The 21,534-nt window shown below is 45.5% G+C and overlaps 1 protein-coding gene across 1 annotated transcript in view; it reads right to left on the reverse strand.

Annotated features, from left to right (window-relative positions):
- The window catches only part of CNNM1 (cyclin and CBS domain divalent metal cation transport mediator 1), a 50,836-nt gene that overhangs the window by 10,585 nt on the left and 18,717 nt on the right, over positions 1–21,534 (reverse strand). The window contains exons 2-6 of the mRNA XM_059900018.1: positions 17,833–17,976; positions 14,809–14,949; positions 12,257–12,426; positions 10,542–10,641; positions 10,142–10,189 (exon numbers count right to left, since the gene is read on the reverse strand). Coding sequence (XP_059756001.1) covers positions 10,142–10,189; positions 10,542–10,641; positions 12,257–12,426; positions 14,809–14,949; positions 17,833–17,976 — 603 coding nt within the window. The remainder of the gene's footprint in view (positions 1–10,141; positions 10,190–10,541; positions 10,642–12,256; positions 12,427–14,808; positions 14,950–17,832; positions 17,977–21,534) is intronic.

Genomic DNA, 21,534 nt, shown 5'->3' on the forward strand with positions numbered 1-21,534 from the left:
ACTACTCACCCCACAGAGAGGTGTGGAGCTGAGGAGGGCCAAAGTGAGGTCCCCTAAAGGGTGGGTCTAGGGCAGGGCTCTTTCTAGGCTCAAAGGCCAGAGGCTGGAATAACCCTCCAGGCCTTCTGTCAAAGGCCTCTTAAATGTTCAGAGCCGACTTCTTTTTCCATTTTCAAGAACCACTTCTTGGGAAAGTTCAATTAAGACCACATCACTTGGTTTCAAAATGGACCGTGTGAACTACCCTCCCAGGATCAACAGAAGAGAATAGAGGTTCTTAAGGTGACCCTAGCATTATCTCCACCACAGAATAACCCTGAATGAGAGACCGCAAAGCCCCTCCCACCCCTCTGCTTCTCAGCTGATGCCACTCTTCATTTCTTCCCAAAAAAAGAGAAATGGGAGGCTGTCAGCCTCTCCTAACACAGATTCAGTTCAGGGGCTCCAATGAAGAGTCTGATTCCTCAGAGATTCTGCTCCTTGGTTCTTTCAGGGAAGAACCTTGGGAATTTAATTCTGTCTCTTAAGATAATGCTGCCATACATCAAAATGATTAGCTTCTATTTGGAGTGACTTCTGGAGGTCTGTCAATCTGTTTAGCTGCCAGGCTGTTATTGTTGTCTGGCAAACCATGTAGCAGTGGAAAGACTAAAATGACAGTAGGTTGAATCATTTTCTCATTAGAGCCAGAATAATCACTGCCTTGATCGGATTATAGAATTAAGGGTTCCACCTCCGGTCTTCCCCTTCTCAGTAAGTGTCATTCACATACATGCTGTTACTTAAACCAGAAACCTGGGAGTCTCCCGTGACTCCTGCCAATCTGTCAGCCCCACATCAAGTCTCCACTTCCCTGACATAATAAACTCATCTGCCTCTACCTCTGTCTCCACTCAAGTCCCAGTTACCATCACCCTCGCCTGGACCACAGTCTGGTCTCCCCAGTTATAATCTCATAATCTGTTCTCACCTCAGCTGTCAAAAGCTCATTTTAAAGACACAAATCAGCCTCCTGTTGAATCTCAATAAAATCCATACTCCTTGCTGTGACCCCTAAACCCCCTATGACTTGAGCCCTGCTTTCCTGTCTGATCTCATCTTGGGGCTCCCTCTCCTCTCCTGCTTGTTCTGCTCTAGCTCACTGGCCACCTTGGGAATCCTCAACCATGTAAGCATACCCACCTCAGTAGATGCCATTTCCCCTGCTCCCCTCCCCCCATTTTAGCACCATCCCCACCCCTGCTCTCACTTCTCAGTCATTAGATCTCAGCTGAAACACTGCCTTCTCTGAAGACCTGGTCTGGCCACCCTAAGAAGATTACCCCTATTTTCCTCTATCACTGTCCCCTGTTCATCCCTTTAAAGCACTTTTCACAAGTTTTAATTAATTACATGTTTGCATTTATTCGTAATGTCTACTCAGTTCAATGATAAATTCTATGAGGGCAAAGACCTTGTCTTTTCTGGTCATTGTTGTACATCTGGTACTTAGCACAGTGCCTGGCCCAGAGTAGGCACTCAATAAAAACGTACAGAATGAACAAATCAGCACCTAAGAATCCCTGAAGGAGTTTTTATTTAGAATCTAAATTTTGTTTTAAAAAGGTTTCAGGGCTCTCAATCACCCTGGAATCAGAAGGCTTTCCCCCTGCAACCTAAGTCATTTTAGGGAAGTTGACTTCTTGAAGTGAGGGGTGGGTAGAAGAACACTCCAGAAATGCACTGGAGCATTAAATAGTGTGCAGTGAGAATCCAAGGGCACAAAGAAGCCTCAGGCCTTGGCCCCGTAACTTGAGGAAGAGGCCGCAGGGAGCATCAAGACCTTCTGTCTGTCTGTCTGTCTGTTTAATAAGAGCATGTGAAACGGGGGGTCCTGGAGTCAGGTCTCCTACTTATCCGCTGGGTGACACCAGAGTGACCAGAGACCGAGAGGGACAGTGATGGTGCCATGGAGAACAGAGTGAAGCACCAAGGTGACTGTAAATAGCAGTAACATTGGGCAGAAAAATACCCATTTCACGTCTGGTCCTGATCCCTTGAAAACAAACCGATGAGGTCTGGCTTGCCTAGGCCCACTGTGGCTGTTCTGAGGTGGTGACTGACTAAGTAAGTCGGTGGTGTTTCCTCAGGGCTGTTTGTTGTGGAAAAGGGGGGCAGGCAGTCCTGCAGGAGTGCAGCTTCTTTGATGTGACCAGAGTCTGGAAATCACACCTTGATCCGGTGGGTTTTATCCTCAACTCAGTTTGGAACAAAGAGAGTGTGAGCAGGTGTTTGTGGTTTCAGTTACTCTGAGGAATGACCATTGCTCCTTGATAATCCTCCACCTTGCCTGGTGGGACATGTGCTTCACATACCCCACATCTGCTGTTCTACATCCTCATCCCTATGTCATAATTCAAGATAGGGTCAGGGAGGCTGATAGGGAACCACAACTCTATTGTATCTACTAAACAACTTCTGCCTGAATCACCTCTACTCCCTGTTGGAAACAGAGGAAACAGCTTCATCCCTGATCTCCCCAAAGCGCTCATCTTCACTGGCACCCAGCACAAGCGTGTCACCCTGCTGTCACTCACAAGGACCCACATGTCAAACACAAGCAACATCACTGTTGTGCTGGGAGGAAAAACATGTCTTTTTTTTTTTTCTTTTAAAGTAAAAACAATGCTATTGAAGCTTTATTCATAAAATCCCAAAGGATTCCCAACACCAGAAGATACAACTGTCTTACAAAGGTCGGGTATATAAAAGCAATTTTTAAATGAGAAAGGAATCCTCATTTCATGACAAAGAAAGTCCCAGCTCATCTGAGTGTTGTGCAAGATCAATGTTTTTGTGTCCCAGAGCCTTGCATTCCTCAACAGGTAGGATGCTGATGACTCGGCATTTTGGTAATTGTGCACATACACTCAGAGGTTCCTGAGCAAGGGAAGTGGAAATGCTCTTCATAAAAAAAAGAGAAGAAATCAGTAACAGACGAGTGTCCCAGCAGCATGGCAAACTAGTTCAAGTTGTATAATTCTCCCTGGCATTTCCTAAGAGCACAGAGGCACAGCTTGGGGGAGTGAAGAGAGGAGAATCCCAAGCACAGTGCAAAGAGGTCTAAGAGGCGACAGATCAGCGTGAAACTGACCACAGGACCCCTCAACAGGGCCCAGGCCAAGCTTCCGACATATCCCTTGCCCACTCTTGCTCTTACGTCATACCCTCAAGCTGGCCCTGGAGAGACTGGCAGGAGGGCAACCCTGGGGGAGGGCAGGGTTTCCTGCTGTAGACCCCCAAGTGCTGTGGAGAAGTGTGGCAGACCTCATTCCTGCAGACTTCACATGGTCAGTCTGCAAGAGATATCTGTCCTGGATGGCAAGTTGGAGTTACTGAGGTTGGGTGGAGAAGACACTGGGGTAAAATTGGGTCGGGGTGGGAGAAGGGGAGGAAGAGGATTTTACAATGCAATTAGGACTGGATGGAATCTCCCCTCATTGTGTACTGATAGGCAGGGGCCCTGAAAACCTATGCACAGCTCCACTTTACTCATGACACCTGTGTCTGGAGAGCGTTAGCAACTCTATCACAGGAGCAGGACCCATGATACAGAAGAACATCCCACTCCCCTTTTCAGTCTGGGGATTTGAGAGGAGGTAGGGCTCAGCAGCTGCTCGCTTACATCTTTCAAAGCATCAGTGAGGGATGGGGAGGAACAGCTCACTTCGGTCACTGTCACTGTGCCACGGGGCATCTGTGTTCTCTAAACTGGATGGGGGAATTTAATTACATAGGCTTATAGGATTACAAACTAGGATTATTAAAATTCATCGTTCTGGGGTAATATTCAACATCAGACAACCAAATGCCAAAAGCTCTCTGTCAAAGCTACAATGTGAACTCTGCAAATCAGCCCAAGTTAGGAGTCCAGATGAACTCACTCACGTTACATGGAGCTTTAATGGTTCCCAAATGTTTACTATGCAAGAGCCGACCCAAAGGAATATTTCCACTTACCACATTTCACAAAGTAAAAAGATTATTTTTAGGTACTCCCTTTATGTTCTGGGAAAAAACTAACCTCACTGATCTCAAAGTACATTACAGATGGACAACCAGGCATTGAAAAAGGACCCTTGCCTGCAACCTCTCTCCTGCCTTTGTGCTTTTGTGGAAGGACTGTCATGGGGAACTTGGAATCATCTCCACCATTGGGAGAAGAAAAAAGGGATGAATCTGGGGAGATCTGCAGTGGGGCCGTGTACTCTCAGCAGTTTCGTTTTTAAATGAAAGCACCTGCAAATCCGGCCAATTACTCTACACTCTGGAGGTAATCCACACACCACTCTGCTCTCCTTATTTCAAATAAGGCTCAAATAGAAGGAAACTGCCTATGGGTAATGGTGGCAATATTTGGTGTAGGGACCAGCGGCCTCAACCCAGAGGGAGCACCTTAGTTCATTAGCACAGCTGTTTTCAAAATGCAAACAAGTCACAGCCCTCTAGAGGGCACAACACGCCCACGTTCAGAAGCGCAGCAAGGTCCCGGCCTAGAACAGGACCTAAGAGACTTGGAAGCCAGTCCTCATCCCTCTACCTTCTTACTACACCTTTGACAGTGACCCAACGGCTTAATTTCTCAGAGCTGTTTCCTTACCTATTGTTGCCCAGCAATAATTCCTAACTTCCAGGGTTTATCTAAGATGGGGGTAAGACATAATATATGTAAATTAATGTATCTGGGTCATAAATCAAGTATGGGACCAGAGTGTGCCCAGAACTGCTTTCCATAAAAATCCAATGACGGAGGCTTCTTCTGCTGATATGGAACAGAAGCAAGAGCGACTCGGAAATACCGAATTATAGGTCCTGGGGATGTCACCCGGTCGCTAGGAAAGCTTGGCAGTTGGCTACAGAAAGAGATGAGACAGAGGTGGGAAGAAAAGAGCCGAAGGAGAAGCAGAACGTTCCCAACTCTCATTTTCTCCTGCTGTGCCCATCACTGCTCCACCCTGCAGAGTTAAACCCAGGGTGGGAATAAGCTGGCCTTGCTCTCCCCTGCCTCCTATTGGGATGAACACACACAGTCATGGAAAAGGGGGGGAAGGTTAAAAGAGCTCTCAGGAGCACATGGCACCAGCCAGAGTTGGATTGGAAGACTCAGTACCTCCTGGGGGACTGCACAGCAGAAATGAGTCACCTTCATTTTTATAATAAATAGTGATGAACTAGAACTAACCTTCTTCTAAGTAGGAAGTTATAATTAACTAGGTTGTCTGGTTAACTGAGGGTTAATTAAAAAAAAATATACTCCTGCTCTCATGCTTTCATTCTTTTTTTTTTAATGCTTTGATCCTTTTCGTTGAAAGTCTTTTAAAAATGTACATCTTTCCTTTCTGCTGAAACTTCATAGCACATTCTTCATTCACCAAGATTCCTCCCATGGTAAGGATCTTGAAGGTCCATGATGTGGTCATTTCTAATTTTACGGGCATGTGGGGGTGACCACTTAGCTGGGGAGGGTACCAGACTGGCATGTCCCATTGACAGTACTCCTGTAGTCATCATGAAGGCATGAGCTCTCACAAAGCAAGAAAAAAATTTATTTCTTGGTGGAAAATCTCCACTAAGTAAGAGAGAAAACTTTGGTGAAATTTGAGAAGGTGATTAAGTCGTCTCGTACAGATAAACATGGGAACCAGATGGTTTTTGATGGAAAAATGTGATTTGTGAGAAAGTAGAAATCAACATAAGTAGTTCTGAAGTTGCAGATTTGGGGGTTTGAGGTCTCAGAACAGAGCCTTTTGAATGTTGAGGGTCTACTATACAGACAGTGAAACATAATTGGATTCTTGATGCCTGAGGCTATGGTGGGGCCTCAGAATCATCGCCAAAGCATTGGGATAAGGGAGACAGATGTAGAGGGTATGGGAAATTGGGCTGTGCTTTAACTTCAAGGTAACTTAACAAACAAATTCTTAGTTTGGTCATTACTTGCTCCATGACCCTAAGAGATCAACGTCTAGGGATGAAAACAATATAAACACTTAACTGATTGTTCGGATTTATTACATTCTACTCAATCCTTGAGTTACTGTGTGGCTCTGTGAGGAGCTACTTTACCTGATTAAAAAAAAAATCCAGTAACTTTAATTAACAAGAGAGGTTAAGCCTGATGAAAAGTTGTTTTGAAATTTTTACATATAGCATCCTTTGTATGAGCAGAGCTAGAGAGAATATGGTCACTACACAGTAACATTACTAGAAAGATGAGGGGTTAGTGGGTTAGCTAAAGGCAGAGACCACATAGAAGAAAAGATGGAGGAAAAATAGGAATAAAGCATAGTCTTTCATTGTTTCTTCCTATTTTTCTTCTGCTGCACCCCTTATCCCTCCATTCTGCAGTCAGACAAATGATAAGGAAAAATTCACACCATCCCTCACCCCACCATTTCTCCATCTACGTACACAGATGTATCCTTCGGGGCCAAGTTCACAAGTGACACCATTGAACCAGCAATGCCTGGTCAGTGAGTACAAGTGAGTGTTAGCCGTGCAACGTGCTATGCCTTAGCCTGGGAGAGACTAGTTTTCATGTGGGACAGTGACAGAGACCAAAGGCCTCTTGCAAACCCCATGGATCTATGGAGACCGAGACCCCATGCATGTTTACCTGGGGAGCCTGCCAGAGAGTCCCCTCTGCTGAAGGCGAAGGTACGAGACACAGAGACGGGCACTAAAGAGTCAAGGATTTGTGAGTTGCGTAAGGGAAGATAAACATAAAAGGAGAGAGACAAAGAGCAAAGCGTGTGAGACAGTCTGTTCCCGGATCTTCACAACATCACATTTCTCTGCCAAAGTGAATCTTGCCTCTGGAAACATGGAAATTGCATCTTCTCACAAAGTCACTCTCCAGAAAGAAGAAAATAAAATAGACTTTGCTGAAGGTCTTCCAAAAAGATGCACAATAATTTCTGAGGGGATCAGACCCGCCAATGACAAGAACAGGCAGTGCCCCAGCAGGGAGTGTGTGTGGGCAGTGTTCTGTCTGAGGCGCCGTTTGGAGCCAGCAAATGTGCTGGGAGCTCAGCACTGCATTCCTGCCGGGCTCTTCCAGCTGCCTCAGGTCTCCAGCTCACCTGTGGGAGGGCTGAAAGCAAGCGCCTGCTCCTGTTAGGGGCATCCTCGAGGAAGCTGTCTCCTGCCTCGGACTCCTAGGAGCTCCCTCTGTGGTCATAGTGCTGGGGAGGAACTGTGCGTGGCTAGAGCCTTGGGACACAGGAAGGGCAGCATTTCTAGCAATCTTAATGTAAATCAACTTGATACACTAAATCAGTCATTTCTTTGCAAGTACAAGTGCTCCAAAGAACCTCTCTTCCTATCCCCTGTTCCTTCTCTCTCTTTCCCCACAGAGTCTGAAACGGTGCTGGCTATCACTGGGGCCTGGGTGGGGTGGAGTGTGTAGCAATACTCCAGTCCTTTCCCGATCCTGACCCTGATCAAGGAGTGTCTCTGCGTGGGAATCTGTTTTCATCTCTCTTATCTGGTCATTCCCAGAGTCCCTTCCAAGGAGCTAAATGAAGTCAGAGTGCAGGTGACAGCACACTGAAAGAGGTGGCTTCCACAGTCTAAGCTGCTGAGCCCGAGGACTTGCCTGAAATTATCCAATAGTACAAAGGAGTGGGGAGGGGAAAGCCTTATACCTACCTGATAATCATTTGCTTTGTCAAATCATCATATTCTTTGTCAAAGAATATTTTAACAGGCCCCTAGTGTCACAAGACACACTGGAATAAGAAACCCCATTGTCTCAAGAAGAATCCTAGCACTTCTGGGCCACAAATTAAATGTATACCCAGCCAAGCAGATAGGAGACTTGTTCTCTCTCCAATTGCACACCCCTGTGGGCATCTGTTCTGGTCACGCTGAGCTCAGGCCCCGTTCCTCCAGAGTGCCAGGCTCACCACAGTCCTCCTGGGTTCCCTGGCAATCAGAACCAAGACAAAGGAGACAGTGCTGAGTGTGTTCCCTTTGCCCTGCACAGGAAAACCAGAGGGACTTACTTGTAACCTCGAGTTCAACTTTGAGGCATTGGTCACAGGGCTAGTGTTCTGGCAAACTCATTGTCTCCTTTATTACCCTCAAGGCTGACAAAGCTCTAGGCTGGCATCAAGGACAGGGGTAGTTTGGTAGACTGAGACCCTACAAGAGTTTACTGCCTTGTGTCTCAGCTTAAGCTCTTCCTCAACCTACAGGTGAGGTCCTTGGCCAGTGAAAGATGCTGGGTGGCTGGACCTGGGCTGAGAGTGGACCTGGAACAAGGTGGGGCAGGGGGTGGTGGTGGTGGTCTTTGGAGTTCTTCACACTTTGCTGTATTAGGTAAGGAGGGCTTGGGGGGGAGGATGGAAAATGTCTCCATACCCCTACAGGCTAATTTAATTTCTTTTTCCTCCTGAAGATTGATAAAGATGCTCAGAAATGTGGGGAGGGAAAGAGAGGTTAATATTTCTTTTTAGTTAACCAGTTTTGAAGGAGAGATTAGTGTTGCAAGTTTACTGTGTCTCACATATAAAATGGAAGGATTTTGATAGAAAGAACTAGAGGCAGGAAGGAAGGAAAGGAGGAAACCAGATAACATCTTCCTACTACTTAAGATACTTTTTTTAAAAGAAAGAAAGTCATCTAAATCAGATGGGCTTGGGAGCTTTAGGTAGCTCTTTTCCCCTAGAGTTCCCACCTCTTTTGGTCTTGTGGAAGAGCCAGAATAGGGCCAACATGTCTAGGTAACATTTCATATCCCAGGAGTTACTCTACCATGAGCAATCCCCAATGGGATGGATGGTGGAAATCTCCTTTAGAGAACCAAGGTTTACCAGGTCCTGTAGACCATCCCTCTCCCATCTAGACTTCTTGTTCTGAGAACTGACGCTTCCTTCATCAACCTTAATTGAGATTTGTTGGTTTATATAAGTATAATAATGTACCAGGAGTTTTTATTTTACAGCTCTCCTTCAACTCATGTTGGACCACCCCTTGGGTGTGGGCAGCTACTTCAATTTCATTTCAGACATCTGCTGGGCTAGGATGTGAAGTTACACTGCAAATTGTTCCAATATTTCCACATAGAAATTACATTCTGGAACATGATGGATCTCAAATCTCTATTTCATTGTGCTGTGTGAACTAGTCAGGACACCGGAATGCATCTAGGTAAATCACCAACCTGCTGGGTGATTTGGAGCAAGTCATTTCTTTAGTTTCTCTGTGTTAAAATGGTATCTACTTTTCATGTGCCAGAGATTGTGATATCAAGCTTTGGGTCCCTCTGATAAATCCCAATATAAAGCACTACGTAAAATCTTTTTTATGATGAGAAAAAACACCCCTTTGGCATTAAAATGGCCACCATAAACACTAAGAGCTGAAAGCAATGCAAAATTCAGACCGGTGAATCAAAGAGAAATCTAGAGAAATAATGCTTTCTGGATCACACTTATATCACAATAAATGCCATGCCCTCTAAGCACAAGTGCAATAACTTGCAGGAAACAGAGAGAAGGTAGAGCACAGAAGGCGCAGAAGACAGCCGCCAGCAGCCCCGTGCCAGCCCCCACCAGCATGCACGGCCAGCTGCAGACACTTCTCCACCAGCTGAGATGTGGTAAACGAGGAAAGAGAAGCAGGTAAGCAACATACGCACCAGCCTGGGACTTACATCCTAAGATCTTGCAGTCACTTCTTACTAACTGCCACAGACACAATAATAGCGTATTAGGGTTTGCAAGTAAAGGACAGTGGGTGAATTATCACAGCAGCAAAGGAAAGGCTGAACCTCCACCAGAGCACACAAACCACCTGCCTGCATTCCCTGGCAGGTGACAATAAATGGTGCCTCCCCTCACAACCTCCCTCCCCCGTCATTCGTCATTTGCACGTGAGCAGAGAAGCAGCAGAAAACATTCCAGACACGCAGAAACTAAGCCCCCGGTGGTCCGTGGGTACCTGGCAGAAAGCAGTGTTCCTGGCAGAGCATACAAAGAGGCTGCCAGCATTTGTGTTAGCCCTAGCCCAGGCTGAGAGTGCTCGGTCCAGGTCCCCAGAGTGGGCTGAGGCAGGACCACAGCAGGGAGGATGAGGGAGGGGTTTGAGAGATACATACGAAGGACAGAGGATCCAGCCAGACTTCCAACCTTCCGCACATCGTTATCTAAGGACAGAAGGATGCAGTGTGTTTCAGAGGCAATTCAGAAAACACACCTTCCTAAAGGAATTCTCCCTCTTCCACCCCACCCACAGCACCAATCAACCCTGTAAAAACAGGGCAATCAGGTGGAAGTGTAAAAAGTAAAATAAACTTGTCTTTTCATATTGAAAATTACCACTATCCATCCCTAACACTGGGTAATGTTACAGTCTACCATGTACTTCCACATCTAAAGCCTGGGAAGGTAAAAGGTCTTGTCCAGGGTCCATAACGGGAGTCACAACTTGAACCCAGATGCATTTTCTCCACTGTCCCACTGCTTCCCCAATAAACTATGGCTTGGAAACTGGAATACCTGAGCAAGCAGTGGTCATGATGGCTGGGACACCATAGTAGGTGAAGGCTCCGTTCTCGAAGCGAAGGCCTTCCTTACCAACCTCCACCTCCACTTTACCCTGGAGAAAGAAGGAAGTGTACTAAGGGTGTGGACAAGCACTTCCAGATCTACTAGTGACTATGACCCTAAGCACTTCTGCTTGGATAATAAGTGGACTTAAAATCTTATCACAGGGAAATGTGAATTCTGTCTGGATATGTTTCAGAAACAGCAACTCCAACTTCAGAAGGCCTTGGCGGTAAATTACTTGCTTAGTTCATAAAGCAGCATCCTGTCATGTACATCCAAGCTTTCCTTGCTGACTGTAATGGCTCTTCCATGAGGCGGGTCCAGGCACCAGCTAGCCCAGAACCCCGTAAACTGCCCCACTGGTGTAGTCTGAGACTAGACCACCTCTAAGTCTGGCTGAGATAAAGCCTGATTCTGTGAGAAGCTTGTGCATGTAGTGTGCGCCTATGGGCTTGAAATCCACTGCATGGATCCGCCCACACCCTATGAGGCCTGTACTATTTTTATCCCCGGTTTATAGATGAATCAATTCTGAGGCTCAGAGAGGTTAAATAACTTGGTCAAGGTTAGTTAGACTTTAAAGCTAGATCTTTCCAATTTCTGAACCTATACTCTTGCCACTACATTTTACGCCTCCAAGATTTATTTGAAAATGGTTAAGTTTATATTAGGCATAAGACTCTATGTGTTCCTTGAGTTATATAAACGATGTAACAGGATGCTTCTCCATTTCCAACAGTAAAGAATGCAACTCCATTTCTGGAGAAGAGAGGGCATTTTATTGAGGCTATCTGGAAGGATGGGCGTGAGGCACACTACCGAGTCCGAGCAGACAGGCTGCAGCGGGACTATAACAGAGAGGCCCTTTCTAAGTCAATGTGAGTTTAATGAAGATTTTAAGACAATCACTGTATTTAGGGTTCACCAGATTCTGTTGGAAAGAGACAGGGAATAGGCACGGAGCTAATGGTGGAGCCAGGCCAGGACACCAGCACTACCTAGTGCTGGAACCATGCCTGACACTTACAGGCCTTTCCAGGCACCCAGGGCAAAGGGTGACTGTACTATTGTGAGTACCGGGAAGATCTGCCCCTCTTTCATTTGCTCGTTTATTCCCTTCCCAGTCTTCTTCAGGAGGAGAAGATTAAGGGACTGCAAAGGCTGAAGTGTGGTAGAGAGAGCAGATGTGTTCTGTGCGCTTCCAGAGAGCAGAGCAAGGACCAGTGGGTGGAAATCAGAGATGGTGAGATTTCAGCTCAACAGAGAGAAGGGACTGAAACAAGAAGTGTCTGAAGTTTGGGAGGCAGTGCACAGTTGCATTCCCGGGCACGGCCAAGCAGAGACAAGGAGGTGTTAGGGATTCTGCAGGGCAGCAGGTTTGGAAGTTCAGCGGCAGAACCCCTCTGCTGGAAGGTACCCACTGCATCCCACCACAAACATCGCTGATGTCATATTAAATGCCATCAAGATCCCACCACTCCAGGATGCTAGCCAGTCACACCTGTCCCCTCTGAGCATCGCGGACAAACACCCACACCAACTGGCCTTGCTCCCAGGGCAGCCAGCCGAGCCTTGGAACCTGGCACAGAGGAGGCATGGCCATTCCTCTCCAGTCTAGAGAGGTCCTGTCTTGCCCTTGGGGGGTCCGTGGCTTTCCCACTCACCTGCAGAAGTAGCACAAAGTAGTCCACAGGGCGGTTGCGCTGGTACAGGTAGTGTTCCGGGGCCTTCTTGTTCTTCTCATCACACTTCAGCTCCTGGATCACGTTGGGATGTTTCAGGAGCCGGAGCAGGATCTTCTCCGAGAGGTACAGAGACTTAAACGGCTCCACTTCTAGGGGAGACCGGGAGGCAGGAGGAATTGGCAGCTGGGAGGAGTCAGGGTGGGCAGAGCCAGGGCCATTCATGCTCCCGGGCACCAAGCTAGCAGGATTCCTGCAATTCCCTTGGGTGGGTGGGGGTCTTAAGCCCACGTGTGTGTCTCAGGCCCTCTGGGGATGTATGTCCCTACACTGGCACCTCAGGAGAAACAGGTCACCATTTTGGCAATGTCAGTTTTGTTATTATTTTTCTCCTTGATTTTATTTAAAGCTGCACATAAACTTAAAAAAGAAGAAAATCCTGCCATTTGTGACAACATGGAGGAACCTGGAGGATGTTATGCTAAGTGACATAAGCCAGGCACAGAGGACAAATACTGCACGATACCATTTATATGATGAATCTAAAATAGTAAAATTCATAGAAGCAGAGAGTAGAATGGGCTGGGGGAAGGAGGTAATGGGGAGGTATTAGTCAAAGGGTACAGAGTTCCAGTTATGCCAGATGAATAAATCCCAGAGATCTACTGCACAGCCTATAGAGCCTAAGAGCAATACTATCCTGTATAGTTAAAAATTTGCTAAGACGGTAGATCTTATGTTAACACACACATGCAAAACTAATAATAACAAATACAGAGGGTGGGAGGAAACTCTTGGAAGTGATGGATATGTTTATGGCATAGATTACGATGATGGTTTCATGGGTGTATGCTTATCTCTAAGCTCATCAAGTTGTATACATTAAATATGTACCTTTTTTTTGTATGTCAATTATACCTCAATAAAGTTGTTCAAAAAGCAACAAGAGTGACTTCCCTGGTGGCGCAGTGGCTTAGAATCCGCCTGCCAATGCAGGGGACACGGGTTCGAGCCCTGGTCTGGGAAGATACCACATGCCGTGAGCAACTAAGCCCGTGTGCCACAACTACTGAGCCCATGTGCCACAACTACTGAGCCCATGTGCCACAACTACTGACTTGGACATGGATAAGTAAGCCATGTAAACATGGCTAAAAAAGTTTTAATGCTACAATCAAATGAAATACAGAGAATTTAATCTGACTTATTTGTATGATGTATATCCGTTGAATGAAATGAAATTTCAAGTTAACAGGAACAGTTAATTATTTAAGTGGGAAGTTCTCAATAATGAGAAGCATCACTGTCATATTTACATATTAATAGGTATTATTATTTATATTGTTATGTTATACTATACTATTATGGTATATCATTATATTAACAGATACAGCTGTTTTGTTCTAGGAAATCAGCCAGTAATTAAAAGAAATCTGTATTTAGAACTAGATAACATGTTGAAAACCCTAAAGAAGCTCCAATTTATTGATGTATTTGTTTATTTATTTATTTATTTATTTTCTTTATGACCTGAACTTTTTAAAAAATTTTTATTGGAGTATATTGATTTACAATGTTGTGTTAGTTTCTGCAGTACAGCAAAGCGAATCTGTTATACATATACATATATCCACCCTTTTTTGGATTCTTTTCCCATATAGGCCATTACAGAGTATTGAGTAGAGTTCCCTGTGCTATTCAGTAGGTCCTTATTAGTTACCTATTTCATATATAGTAGTGTGTATGTGTCAATCCTAATCTTCCAATTTATCCCTCCCCACTCTTACCCCCTGGTAATCATAAGTTTATTTTCTACATCTGTAACTCTCTAACAAGCTCCAATTTAAAATTTTCTACTTTTTAGTAACTGGAACAGTACTAGCACTCATTATATACTCAATAAATACATGTTAGATTAATTAAATATTGAACTTAGTAATGTGTGTGATCATCCTAGGTCAGCACATTAATTAGGCATGGATGAGAAGGTTAGACGGTTCAAAGACAAACTTTACTTTCTTCACAAGAAGAAGTTTATCTTTGGATCCTCTCTTTTTTTTCTTCCTAAAGATTCCAGTATTCACAATCCACATCTGTATTTGAAGAACTCATAGCTCACAGGCCTACATGGCCCCTGGAGGGTCTGGGTCCCAGGGCCTTTGTGGCTGCACAGGACATCGCCTGTCCCTCCCTGATGAACCCTCTGGGGCCCACCAACTCCTGCCTTGAAGTGGGCGGAGGAAGGGAAAGTGCAGCGGTGAATTCCTCAGCCCTTTTCTTGAGTAGAAGAGAGAAAAGCAGAGTTGCATTATGCTCACTTCCCCACCTAGAAGATCAGGCCTGAGGCTGGAAATGACAGTATGTGGAGTCCTGTCGCCCCACCTAAGATGACCTCCTCTCCTGGAACAGTGGTTCTCAGTCCCAGAATTGGAATTAGGTCGTAAGGTATTAAAAGTGATTGGTGCCTGGGTCCCACCCTCCAGAGCTGCCTTGCCTGCCTGGGGTGGAGATGCGGGCGGGCAGAGTCATCATACCTGTGGCCATGAAGCGGTGTGTGGCCAGCAGAAGCTGTGGAGAGATCTTCACCCTCATCTCCGAGTCAGAAAGCTTAAACAAGGAGAAGTCGTGCCGCTTCCTCTCCCTGTGTGGGACCCTCTGCTTTTTCCGATTGTCGGCTGTCGGGACAGGGGACAGATTGCAGCTATCTCAGAATCGCTAATGGTTTTTGGAGGTTTCACCATAGTCACCTGAGACAGATAGTTCCTTTGGGACCATGGGGGATTTCTGGAAAGTGTCAACTGTAGGTGACATCGCAACATCTCTTTCCCAGAGACTGGAAGGATGTGGATAAGGGATAGAAGGTGGGAGCCGCTGCCATGTCTCAGTGTTACTTGCACTGAAGTGGTGAACAGTGGAAAAGGGAAAGGCCAGCCTGGGGCTCCCAAGTTCAGGCTTCTAGGGCTGGCCCCCCTGCTTACGAGCTGTGCAACCTAAGCATCAGAGTGTTTGTGTGTTTTAATCTATATAATAAGGTTAGTGATTAATCATAGTTTTTCTGCTCATCTCAGGAGTCTCTTATTATGAGACTCCGATCAGAACCTATTGTGAAATGCTTACAAAAATGCTTACAAAAAGGCATTCAAACACGAGGAACTTGCACTCTTAGCATCAAGGACTTTGGCAGGGCCCAGGGGGTTTCTGCCTCTGCCTTTCTCCTGTCCCCAGAGCTGAGCTCACCTGGTCTCTTCCTGCTGATTTAAACCACACTCTGAGTGGTACCTGAGGCATGCCACCCAAGGGAGGAGGGCAGTCACCCCCTCTTCCCACTCACAATTCTCTTGCTTCAACCCTGGCCCCTCCATGGGGAGAGAATTGGGGGAAATAAAGGAAAGAAGGAGAAAAAATGGAAATAGCTCTGTAATCCACAAAGGTGTGGTGTCTGGGTGGTGGCCTCAGGCAGGACTATTGTGATTATTGATTGAGAAAATCTCTGCTTTTTCCAGTTTAATTTTTCTTCCTGCTTTTTAAAAGCTTGTCTCAAAAAACATGTTTAGGGGGTAAGGGGAATGTTTTCTTTGGTCATGTCTCTTTTGCTTTCCCTTAGTATTGAGTAAAATTTTGAAACTTTAGCCTATCTTAACCTGTGCTAAGGGGAGCAGAGAAACAGATTTGGGTTTTCTCCAAAGTTGGTCTAGAGAAAAACAGGGCTGCAGGGAACTTTCAGTGCAGGCTGAGAGGACACAGTGGAAATGAAAGGGAATGAACTCCAGGGACAGGCGTTCCTTTGGACTCTCCCCCTCCCTTTGGAGCTCACTCCACCACACGACTGGGTTCCCTTCTAGAAGGGAGAAAGTGCCTTCCACCGCACTGCTCTCTTGTGGGCCTGCCTTGGACCCTGGGCCCTGGCTTTAACACTCCTTGTGTCTGGCTGCCACAGTGGTGAGATCCAGGCCCAGCTGCCCTGGGGGTCAGGGTCCGGGCAGAAGCAACACAGTATTCCTGGCTCCTTGGCCCTCTCAAAGCTCTTAAGGATTCATGCCAGAAGCTTATTTATAAGAGTGGGAAAACCCTCTCCTTTAGAGAGAGGATGGTTAGGCAAGACAGCAGCAAATATATGTATCAGACCAGTTCTTTTGTGTTACTAGTGAGTAACCTTCCGATTTGCATGACACGTTTGTCTAAATATCCCCTCTCCCTCCTCCATCAGAATGCCACCGAACAGTTCATCATTGGAGAATCAGTCTTCTGATCTCCCTCTTCATTCCTTCTATTTTATTAGTGAGCATTCGGAGTATTAGGTCGTTCAAACAAAGGCCCTAGGAAGAGCTTACTCATTTAGACCCCTGTCACTACTCTCAGCCACTAACACTTTAGTGTGAATGTTTTCATCACTGTATCTATTGAGACACTTGGGAATTTTAAATCAGGAGCCATGGGCAGAGGTGGAGAAGGGAGAAAGGAATGGGGGAGGGAGAAATTAACCCCTAACTCAAGAAGATGAGCCCGGCCAGGGCTCCACAGCAATAGCAGACACTGGGACGCTCCTGCTACGTTTCGTTAAGGCCTGACCCACCTTTTAGGTCTGATCTCCTCTCATCCCAAAGCGAAGCACTCTTTCTGCACCACTCACTGCTTTAGAGTCTCAAAACCTTTTCTACAGGGAGCTAGTCTCTGAACAGCTGCCTCTAGCAAACTAAGGATAGGGGTCCGGAATCGGAATCGGTTATCTGAGGGGAGGAAAAGGGACTGCTGTCCCAGGTGATGATATTCATTCGGGAGAAGGAAACACTTCCTGGCCTAGGGACTCCCATGGATTTAGATAACACTCCCACCCCTGAGGAAAGCAGGCCTTTGTAATGTTTGCAAGCAAAGCTGTGATAAGGCTCAGCAACCTAAAGCAGTCACTATCTGCAAGAAGGAGTCCGTGTTGTTCCTGAGGGGGAGTGGGGAGGAGGTGGAGGAGGCCAGAAAGGAGGGAGCAGGGACCAGAGCCAGGGGTGGGAAGGGGGGAAAGGGAGAAACCAGGCGGCAGGGCTGAAAACGCACAAGGGACAAGAGCGACTAAAAGGGCGACTTCAAGTTTAGCTTAAGTTGCGGTGGGCAATCTCATGAGTCTCTACGGCACTCGGATGTTTTGAATGAGTGGATTCTGAGTGGAGCCCCAGGCGGTGCTGGGGTCTGTGTCTAGGTGGACGAAGAGACAAACCAGGAACAGCACGGGGGACAGAAACAAGGGCAGAGGGGTCATCCGAGGTGCACTTTATTTCCTTTGGTTCCTCTTCCATCCAAAGGCCAGGAGGTCTCCTTTTCATAGTCTTGGCTGTGTTCCTGAAGGTTCCCTCTGGATAAACATTTAGCTAGCACACTCTCAGTGACTCAGGGATGGTTCAAGTCAGGGCATCTTGCCGTGCCAGCTCCTGGCAGGAGGGGGCTGACACACAGCAATGCCTGGGGCTTGTCCTGACCCCCTTTTACACTGTTCACCAAACTAAGCCAGCTCTGAGAATCTCAGAGAAAAATATGATGGCCTTGGACAAGAGCCATGGCTGTGCACTTACTGTAGAGGTCAGTTTCATCCAGGATCTCCGACTTGATGATCTCCTCTATGATGTCCTCCAGTGTGACAATGCCCATCACCTCATAGAAGGGGTCCCCTTCTCCCTCATTATTCACCCGCTGGACAATGGCCAGGTGAGACTTTCCTAGAGATGAAGGAAGTCACAGTTAAGCATCTGGGACATTTCAGAGAACTTTCCTTGTGAGAAAATTATACTAAGTTGACCTCTGACCAGTCTTGGGACTCAACCCATCCCAGGACCTCTTTAAAACATGAAGTTTGTGTACAAGTTCTTATAAATGCAAACTTTATACTTTTACATCACTGTCTCTTCTTAAGAAAGTTACCTAATATACACAATGTCATTTAAATGTTTTTTTCTGTAACTTTCCTATGTTACCAAGTATATCTAAGCTGAAGGACGATGAATAATCTAACTGAGAGAACAAGAATTTGGCGTCAGAAGAATTAGGTTAGAAGCCTTTTTCCTCCAGCAAACTTCCCTGCCCCCACCCCTTACTATCCCAGTGACTATCTGTGCAACTGATCCTGGATAAATCATTAAACCTGTACTGAGCCTCAATCTTCTCATCTAGAATTAGGGGATAATACCAGTATGGTGATTTTCAAACACAGCCCCCAAATTCTTTGATATGCCTCCCACTGAGGGGGTGTGGTCTAATCCCTTCCCTTGAGTCTGGGCAGGCTTGTGACTGCTTCAACCAACAGAGAACAGGGAAGTGTCTGCTATGAGGCTTCTGAGGCTGCGTCATAAAAGGCATGTATCTTCTGCTGTAGAAACACTCTAAGAAGTCTGACAACTATCGTGAGGCCACCATGGTGCAGAGGTCACATGTAGGTGCTCAGGCGACAGTCCCAGCTGAGCCTGGCCTTTCCGCCATCCCACCAAAGTGCCAGACAGGTTAGAGAAGAAGCCATCTCGGCAGTGGATCCAGCCCCACCGCTGGTGTCCTCCCCAGCCATCCAAGACATCTCCAGCTGGGGGCACAGTCACACAGAAGCAGAGATAAGCAACTCCCACTGTACCTTGTCTGAATTCCTGACTCAGGAATCTGTGAGCATAATAAAATGGTTGTTGTTTTATGCTTCCAAGTTTTGGGATGGCTTGTTTAGCAGCAGCGGTAACTAGGACAACCAATATCCATAAGGTAATTGCGGAACGCAAATGACCTAGTGGATGTGTGAAAACACTGTGTAAACTATGATGTGTCATAGGCAGTTAGTTAACTGACTGCCCAACCATTGAATAATAGTTAACATTTATTGAGCTCTAACTACCGTGCCAGGTACTATTCGGAGCACTTTACGTGTATCAGTTCATTTAATCCTCTTAACAACCCCTGAGACAAGTACCATTATTATCCCTATTTTACAAGTGAAAGAACTAAGGCACAGATTGGTTAAGTAATAAGCCTAAAGTTACACAGCCTGTAAGTGGCAGAGCTGGATTGTGAACCCAGGTAACCGGGTTCGGTCCTAACCTAGCGACTGAGTCTTACCTAACAGTCCTGCTTCACCTTGATTTGTTTTCATCTGCTGATAGATGCATTTCCTGGATCTGTTTCTAAAATGTCAATCTGGGTGGTTCTTTTCCTTGGCTAAGAGAACATCTCCTTAAATTAGGAGAATATCTAGAGTACTGACTCAGATGTTATTCTTGCCAAGAAAAAAAAAAAAAGGAAGTTCATGCCTTATCATTACTACCCTTTATAAACTTTTGCTTGGCCATTGCTAAAAATATCAGATAAGAGGAGTAGTCAGTTTGCCAGAGGCATAATTAACCATTAACATTTAAACAAATGAATTTCTGTATCAAATACCTCAAATCACAAGATAGCTACTTAGTGGGATTTTTAATGGGAAAGATGGTATCCATATCACTCAAGAATGGTCTCTAATTTCCTCTCTACCTTCAACCCATCTTTCAACTTACTCCCAAACTGATCTGATCAGGCCACTGCCCTGCTCAAACACCCGCCAAGGCTCCCTAGTGTGCACAAGATCAAATCTAGGCTCCTTAGTTCGGTATTATCAAGACTGTAAAATGTAGCTCTTCCCCGTCTTTCTGACTGCGTGCCCTGCTGCATCCTCTCATCATCCTGGACTCCAGGTGCACCAGGTTACCTCCAGCTCCTCAACTTCCTCCACGTCCACTCTCCAGGTCCTCACTCACACTGTTTCCTTCTTCTACTCTGTCTCCACTGGCCCTTCGAGTTCCAGCTCAGGTGCCAGCTCCTCAAGAAAGCTCTCCCAGGTTTGCCCCATTTTGTATCTGAATCAACCTCTCCTTGCCTGTGTTTCTAAGGCCTTGATAACTCCATTAGCGCATTTATCACAATTTGCCGCTTCTCGCATCTTGCAATGTGTGTGTCCTCTACTGGACCACGTTTCCTCCTCAGATCATAAGCTTCTTCAGGACAAAGGCTCATACACTTAGACAGGGTTCTCTCCATATAACAGGCAGCCAATAAGTGCCTGAGGAACTGAACTAAGACTGAATAAAAATCCATAGTTGATGTAATAGATGGTATTAAAACCAGACACTAAAACCTTTTTTAAAAATAAAATACGATGTGTTTAAATTAACATTTAAAATGCATCAGTGGTTCTAAAATTATCCTTTGAAACAACTACATCCTGCCCAGTTGGACTGAAGTGTTTTGTAGCTTAAATTAGATTATGTTAACCGTTAGGATGTGCTCAATTTAAAGTTGTTTTTTTCAACACATGTTCTTAAACTTCTGGCACCTGTTCTCACTTTTCTGCTAACATGTGCTAGCAGATGACAAAACAAATGACTACCATAACGGAAAAAACTGGAAAAGTGATTTCTGAAAATTATTTTCTTTTTTTCTTATTGGGGTATTGTTGTTTTACAATGTTGTGTTAGTTTCTACTGTACAACAAAGTGGAGTTCCCTGTGCTGTACAGCAGGTTCTCATTAGTTATCTATTTTATACATATTAGTGTATATATGTCAATCCCAGTCTCCCATTTCATCCAAAATTATTTTCTATAATTGGATAATTTTTGTTATGTGGAGCCCAGAATATACATAATATAGCCATACTTCCTGCTAAGAACTAAGAGATTAGTTCATATAATGGAATTAAATAAATTAACATCTTATGTTGTTTCACAAAGAGTGCCATAACTTCCATGTGAAAATCCACCATTTGTCTACATAAGGTCAATTTGAGGACAAGCTATGTGAGCACCAGGCAGTAGAGATTTTAAGTCCTAATTGTAATATTCAAGACAATGTACTTATGTAATCTATTTAGAAACATTTTAAATTCACAATCAGCCTTTATGATTCCCTCAAATGCCTGTAGAGATCTACAAACAAATGAAGGAAGTCATTGTTTCTTGGGGACAGACTGGAACAGGAATCAGCAATCACATAACCCTGTTCTGAGCTGACACCGGGACAAGAAAACCAGCTGTTCCCATGACACACATACCCGAGGTCCTTCCCTCAAAAAGGCTGGCCTTTAAGAGACCTACCTCCTGGTACTCCTTCTGTTCCTGGGCCCCAGAACTGTTGGGGAGCTGTGGGCCTGGGGCATAGTAGGTTCACAGCTTTATCAGAGATCTTATCAACCCAGAGGGATGACTTACGAGTATTTAAAACTGGGGCAGTGGGGGCTCAAATTTCCCAAGTGTTTTCACCTTTTTCTGG

Source organism: Balaenoptera ricei, chromosome 16, assembly GCF_028023285.1.
Source record: "Balaenoptera ricei isolate mBalRic1 chromosome 16, mBalRic1.hap2, whole genome shotgun sequence".
In the NCBI taxonomy this organism is placed as follows: Eukaryota; Metazoa; Chordata; class Mammalia; order Artiodactyla; family Balaenopteridae; genus Balaenoptera; species Balaenoptera ricei.